Source organism: Juglans microcarpa x Juglans regia, chromosome 5D, assembly GCF_004785595.1.
Source record: "Juglans microcarpa x Juglans regia isolate MS1-56 chromosome 5D, Jm3101_v1.0, whole genome shotgun sequence".
NCBI classification, from domain to species: domain Eukaryota; kingdom Viridiplantae; phylum Streptophyta; class Magnoliopsida; order Fagales; family Juglandaceae; genus Juglans; species Juglans microcarpa x Juglans regia.
In genome coordinates, this window is record NC_054602.1 from 13,110,740 (window position 1) to 13,118,316 (window position 7,577).

The window sequence follows — 7,577 nt, forward strand, 5'->3', positions numbered from 1 at the left end:
ATCATATTTCATAAGTCTAGTGAGCAATAAGCACCACTTTTTTTAATTTTTTTTTGGTCATGATACATGTACGTGAACTATAAATGATGAAAAGAATAACTTATTTAATTTAATAAGAATATAATAAGAATAAAAAAATAAAATAAAATTTAAAATATGCACACTACAAGACAAAGTACTTTTCAGGCAATACTAATTTGCCAGAAAAAGCCCTTGCATACAAAGTACTTTTCGGGCAATACTAATTTGCCAGAAAAAAGCCCTTGCATACTCTTCAAAAATCAACATTCATCTCGAAAAACATTAACTCGCGATTTATTTTGTCGAAAAAAGTTTAAAATCTTGCGGCTAAAATGGCCATAAACCATGTCGCTAACGGACTTTTACCCGCGATGAAATCTTATTTGCCGCAATATAATTCTCCAGAAATAAGAGTAAACACTAGACATAACTCACCCAAAATATTCTAACATGACAAATTTGATATTTGCTGTGTATAAGTAGCTGTAAATAGTTATTACCGGCAGTATGAGCAGTGGGAAAAAAGTTATATGACAAAAATTATTTCCGGTGATCAAAAGTCGCCGTAAAATGTCAATTGTAACATAAAAAAATTCACTGAAACAGAATACATAACAGAATATAACACATTCCCATTATAGGTTACTTAAACATAATACATAAAAAAAAGAAGTTATAATACACATTCACATTATAGGTTCCAGCTTAAAAAACCAACTGCACAAGCAAGAAATTGAAATAAGTTGACTTCTACCTGCAATCTACTTATGTCCAGTCCATGTCCATCAATTGCAAAGTAGGTGCCAATGCGTGCCGTATGCCTACATATTGCAAAAGATGAGCTGAAATCAATTTTGACACTTAAAACATGAAACATGAGAACGAATATTTGACCTGTTTATCCAAAACATAAAGGTATTTTTTTTTTCTCTCTCATATTCTGAGTATACCAATTACTAGACTAACAGAAATAAAAAACAACATGGGTTCCCTCAATACTAACAATGAATTCCAACTCAACTTTAGCTAACTACCAAAGTATTTTAATATGTAAAACTAAATGTTGGGATGTATTTCCCCCTTCAACTTTTGCAAAATAATGAAGAGCAGCAAAGAATTAATCAGGTGCACTGCGAGCATTTGAAACCATGATGGGTTTATAGGACCAAGGAGCAAGTACATTGGACTTCATGGTTAACTAACATTCGTCTACCCAATATTATTATTTTAGGCAATCACTCAAAATTTAAAGTCTATATTAGATTCGTCATTACAATCTCTATAAAAAAATATTATTTATTATTAATATTTCTTTAATAAAATTATATAGATGAACATTACTTATATTATAATTTGTTATAAGATAAGATTATTGCATTATTATTTTTTTTCTTGTAATTTGTTTTTAATAATAATGGACCTCATTCCATTCATTAATAGAGGACAAACAAAGTTGACTTAAAAACAAGCTGGTTACAAAATTTAATAGCTTTCTAGCACACTTTTGTGACTGACATGGTATAGTCCAGACGATAGATATCCAAAGACCTAAGTCTAAGAGATATCACAACTCTGTTTACGATAGAGTTAATAGTAACCAGGTGACAAAACTCCATACCCTAACTAAGCAGAGTATGGAGCACCACCTAAGCGGAGGGGGGGACCACTCCATTCGGACTAAGGTCCGAAGGCACTATGTTTTTGAAATTTTATTTTTAAACAAGATAAAGATAGGACACAAAATAAATTATATTGTGAAAACACTGTAAAAATGGAAAAATAGTGCACAAAACGCTACTGTGGACGTACAGTTATGTGCCACTCTGAGAGGAAAACCGACAATCGATCTTGGAAGATCCAGAGTCATAGGATCCAGAACAGCTGCATGTTGCAGCGGCAGAGGGCTCCTTGGTGGCGTGTGAGGCCCACGTACCGACGAGCTCCGAATCTTCAACCCGAGCATGCGGGCTATGCTCCGCTTCGATTGGCAACGCGTTTCGTGGTCTTGAAGATCAGCGGCTGGGAAACCTCCAGGTGGGCCGTGTGTTGGCTAATGGGTGTCGGAAAGTCCTGATCGGCGATTCTCTCTTTATTTGGCCTGAAAAAACATAAAAACAAAACCCAACACACAACAAAGGAAGAAACAGACGAGCATAAGATAAAATTATTGCATTATTTTGTACATTATAAATAATTAATAAAAAGTTTTTTCATATTTTCTCATATTATTATAATTCTTGCATGATTATAGATAGATGCAAAAAATAATTTCTTAATTATTTTTATATTTTAAAAAATATTAAAAGAAAGATGATTAATATATTTTAAAAAAATATAATTAATAATAAAAAAATGCATCGTAATTCTAGGGATGAAGTTACTATAAGGATGAAGTTATACTAGAGAGAAGGAAAAGGGAAACACAAGAAATAATAAAATATTAGAATGAAGATGCTATATATATATATATATATATGACTCTAAGGATGAAGTTACTGTAACTTATCTTCCAAATGAATTGTGTTTAGCTAATTCAATGTAGTAGAAATTACGTGAACATTTTTCAAAATATAACTTTCATTGACATTTGGCTAAGCCAATGCCTGTGCTCCACGTTTTCTTTAGCACAACCGTATTTGCTCTCCATATCTAGGAAGCTGAACATAAAAATATAAAAATAGAAGTATTATAGTATGACAATATGAAAATGAGGAAGACTTTGGCAGTAAATGTTACCTTTAAAGAAAAGTCATTGACATCAAGCAACAAGCAACAACTACTTTCCCTTTCCTGCAACTAATTAAGAATGCACAAAAATAAATTCACATCAAAATTTAGGAATATTACTTCATTGAAATGTGAGGTTTTTTTTTTTTTTTGAAGTAAAAAAAATAAACCCAAAATTAGTTTCCACGAGAGATCAACTACCAAGGGTATTTACATTTTGGCTATATTAGAGATTGAGAAGCAGCTCCAATCCACACAGTAGCTAATCTCCACAACATATAGAAGCCACCACCCTCCATCAGAACCCGTTTCAGAACCAAAATCAAAGCATCCACCCAGCACAATCACAAACCAACAGTAGAAATAGGCTAAAAAAACAACTTACACGTAGCACAAAAGAAACTATCATAAGCTGATGAAAGATAACAAATAATTAAAATAAAACTTTCATGTACTCTGCCATATTTAATGGGAACAACTCACATCAAACAATTCATAGATATTATATACCATAACAATAAAACCTATATACTAATAACTCATCCTCCTGCAGCAAAGAACTCTGTTCACATTAATCATTAGAAGACTCATTATCTCAATAGCACGTGTGAGAGTATGGGGACAAATTTGGACTCTAATCAAGCTATCCTCTTCTTGTAACAGAACCCGTAAACATCAATTTTTAACATGGAAAAACAATAAAATGTTAGCAGTAATACAATTTTTATATAGAATGCAAGGAAAATCAATATCTTTCACTATTTCTAAGTACACTGACCAATTGAGCCAAGAAATACAAGCACAACAAAAAAAAAATAGTCAAACCCAATAGCATGTCAGAACAAGATGAGGAAAGTTGTCATTACAAAATAAACAATAATGAATCAACTATACAACCACACTATCTTATTAACTTTTTTTGTAATGTAAGTACTGCACGACCACACACCTACACCAACTTGTTCTCCTCTTGCACAACTACACCAGAAGCTAAGATATTTATGAGATTATTTATCCATGTAAAGCCAAAAATAATAGAGAAAACCGAAGAGATCCACCAATATTTTAATTTTTCCATCAAGCAATAGGCGACATGAGTAATTGGAGAAGAGTTGCCATGCTTTAAAACTAATACAACCGACATACCATAAAACATGTACTACTTTCTGCAAAAATCAAGAATAGTTTCAGGAAACTAAACTCAAGTTATGATTTCTATAACAAGCATTGGTGAAGTGAATAATTGCAGAAAGTAGATTATCAAATAAATAAATTCTTGGTCCCCCCTGCTGCCGCTGGTATAAATATCCACACTCTACAATACTATGGCCCCATTACCTCCATAGACCACCAACCTCTAATTGAAATACAAAACTATCTTATAACAATGTCTTCGCATTTCTGGTTGCTATTGGACAATGAAGAATACATATTATCCTCCAAGATGAGAAAGCACGTGAAAGAAGTGAAAGAGCCCAAACCAACACGCATATTTCAAACACTGCAGTAGGACCCTCCTAACTATTTATTTTAAAAAAATAATATCAATTAGTACAATAACAATAATCAAGATTGAAGAAGAAAATGGGTTGTTTATCACCACTTCATAAGTGGCCTTGAATCTAAGACCTCCCCCCACATAAATATGAGTAAAAACACTATCAAATGTATATGATATTTATTTAGCATATAGATTATGTATCGAGTATGCAATATAGCTGCAATTGAACCAGCAAAAATGAGATAACGAGAGAGAAAGAGGAACAAAGTTAGAAGAAAAAAGTAGGCAGAGGGTTAGAAGCATTTGGGTTAGGGCTTGGCTTTTTTTGGAAATGGAGAAAAGGAACAGAGCGAGAGAGAAAGAGGAGCAGAGTGCCAGAGAGAGGAAAAAGAAAGGTCTGTCTATTTTAAATCCAATCTTTTTGTGGCGAGAATAGTCGTCGTAAAAGTACTATAAATTGTTGCAATTAGTTGTATGCTACCGACTTATTTCCTGCAATCATATTTCCGGTGACCAGAATTGCCGAAACTATATTTCTCGCGATGAGATTTATAATCGCTGAGATTTTTGCAACCCAATAGTCCAAATCAAGTTGTTTTGCTCAATTTCATTTCGGTGACAAAATCGAAAAAATGACTTTTTTCATGGCAATGCACGGGATAATTCCTCAAAAAAAAAAAAAAAAAAATCCTTTGTTGAATGTGCCATGTGAATAGCTTTGATGGAAATGATAAGATTTAGAATACCACTGCATATTTATAGTACTTTGAATGTGCCATGTGAATAGTTGTAAAATCCTTTATTAATTTGATTTTAAGAAAAAAAATGATTGTGACGTAATGAGATATGCATAGTACTAGCTAGAATATCCTAGAAATTATGGAGGGCATAGATCTAATATTTACTACCGTAGAAATAGAATTACAAATTTCTGTTGGTCCCACTTTGGCAAAACAAAGTAACTAATAATATAGCATGAACATTTCGTTTATTTTAAATCTGGCTCGAGTATATATACTCAAACTTATTCTCTGAAGAGCATGCATTTTTGGCCTCATTCCTTAGATCCTCATAGCATCGATGTATGACTTCCCGTCGAGTTTGTGTGACAAAAAACCCTTCAAGTAATCTATTGCTCCTATTCTTTTAAACAATGCCGGTGACTCTGCATTCAAAAGGCTTGGCGCCGGACCAAAATCTCCTTTCAATTTTGGGCTTAAAAATGTGGCTATTGACAGCCTCTCCTTTTCTGAGTTCATAGTCGCACGATGCTTGATGCTACAGTAGATACCATTCGTCACAATCTGCCAAACCATTCATGCATGGGAATTAACCAACAACTGAAAACTAGAATCAAACACTTTCTTACCGTAAGAAAGATATATATATATATATATATATATATATATATATATGACACATACTACGGCTTGATGAATTTTATTGCATTTAATAGACAGATTTTACAGATAACATTCTACGATATGGGATTCATATATTTTGTCCGTCTCTTTCTGAATCATAAGAACTATTTATGTGTAATGTAAAAGAACTTTAGGGTAATACAAGTCTCCAAGATTTACCTCCAAAACGTCTCCAATGTTGATGATAAAAGCATTGGGAAGGGGTTTAACAGGGATACACGTTCCATCTTTTCTAACCTGGAGACCTTCCATTTCATTGAGTTGGAGGTGGATTGTTAGGCCTGAAGCATTAGAGTGAGCGGTTAAGCCAATGGCAAGCTCTGGTTGTGGACAAGGAGGATAGTAGTTCATCCTCATTGACTGCATCCCTTCTTCAAATACGCACCTCATGTCATTACTTTCCATTCTCAAAGCTTTTGCCATTTGATCTAGAATTTTCTTGGTCAGATCTTTTAGTTCTGTTGAGTAAGCTTCTAAGTTATCTCTGCAATTAGATTCCATAGTGATGAAAAATATTGGTCTTTTATATATTGGGGGAGGGGGGTTGAACCCATAATCTCCACTTTGGAGATGTGGGTCTTGTGCCATCAGGCTACATGCGGTTGGCAAATAGTTGATTTGATACTTTAGAGTAAAATTTGAACAATTTATGATAGCCTCAAAGTCCAAAATGACTTATTTTATTAAAAAGAGTAATGATAGATATATTTTTAAGGTATGTAAGTCATGCTTACTCATTTTGAAGAAAAATAAGCCCACCATTAGAAGAATGATTTTTCCATATCAATCTCATTTCACTTTTTTTTTTTTTTTTTTAAAGGGAGTGTGAGCACATAAATAGAATTTCTATTTCAAAAATCATGCAAGCATGTGAGTGAAAAACAGAGATGGGACCTGAGTGGGAGGGGAAGGCGAGGGAACAAGTGGGGCTTCCTCAAATAGGTGGGAAGGGTGATAAGGCCGAACATGTCGCCCCAGTCCAGCTTTTGCTCCTCCGAAATAACAAAGCCCTGTCCAAAGCCCTCAACCTCTCCTTCTCCTTGACCTTGGCAATACTTCTTTTTCTCTTCCATATCCATATTAAATAGTTCTTGAATGCCAGATTTTACCTTCTCTAATAATGAACTGCTCACTCCATGATTTATTATCTGTAAAAACATTTTCACATTAAATTTTCCTCATAAATAAATATTAGAAACAAAACTTATCCCTTCATTTTATGGGTGATTACTCAAACCAGTTGGTTTGAAAACGACTTGTCCCATTTTATTTTATTATTATGAAAAAGCAAAAAATAATCGTATAATTTAAGAAATAAAATCATAATGGGTAACCATACACCTTTTTCTTGCCACCTCTATGATTTTTCTCTTCTAAAAAATAGGCGTTGACACACTTATAAAATTAGAATAATTAATGCTAAATATAGTTGTAAGATTTATAAGTGTCGTGTATTCGATTTAGAGAAACAGGGAGAGTTATCATTAAAAAGTAAGATTTTTTATGAGTTATAGATTTATATTTTTTTATAATTATTTTTTTTAAATTAATTTAGGTCTCGTTTGGTTATACAGATAGAACGAGATGAGATAATAGTTAAAAATTAAATAAAATATTATTAAAAATATAAACTTTTAGTATAATTTTATTTTAAGATTTAGAAAATTAAATTATTTATTATATTTTACGTTAAAATTTAAAAAAATTAAAATAAGTAGAAGAAATGAGATGCGAATAAAACGAACATTGCCACTAGGGAGAAAATATTGTTCACGCCTTCAGCCTCGGCCCTCGGGCCCAACTCAGAAGGAAAGACAAATGGATAGAGGTCCCCGAGTCTCTCTCTAACTTTGACTTTTGCTTTGATTATTGAACTGCTTCAATCAATTTTACTGGTATTTATC

The 7,577-nt window shown here is 32.9% G+C and overlaps 1 protein-coding gene across 1 annotated transcript; it reads right to left on the reverse strand.

Annotated features, from left to right (window-relative positions):
- Window positions 1-5,126: 5,126 nt before the first annotated feature.
- On the reverse strand, window positions 5,127-7,219 carry LOC121265276 (protein SRG1-like). Its single transcript, XM_041168840.1, has 3 exons — window positions 6,568-7,219; window positions 5,833-6,157; window positions 5,127-5,553 (listed from the first exon to the last, which is right to left on the reverse strand). Exons 1-3 carry the CDS (start codon window positions 6,831-6,833, stop codon window positions 5,311-5,313), a joined length of 834 nt encoding a protein of 277 aa, XP_041024774.1. The 5' UTR covers window positions 6,834-7,219; the 3' UTR covers window positions 5,127-5,310.
- Between the last annotated feature and the right edge of the window lie 358 nt (window positions 7,220-7,577).

Bases quoted from the DNA above. Each gene is read 5' to 3' on its own strand.
- LOC121265276 (XM_041168840.1), bottom strand. From the start codon at position 6,833: ATGTTTTTACAGATAATAAATCATGGAGTGAGCAGTTCATTATTAGAG. The intron at 6,158-6,567 runs GTCCCATCTCTG...ATCTAATTGCAG, and splicing joins CGCCTTCCCCTCCCACTCAG to AGATAACTTAGAAGCTTACT. The intron at 5,554-5,832 runs GTAAATCTTGGA...ATGGTTTGGCAG, and splicing joins ACATTGGAGACGTTTTGGAG to ATTGTGACGAATGGTATCTA.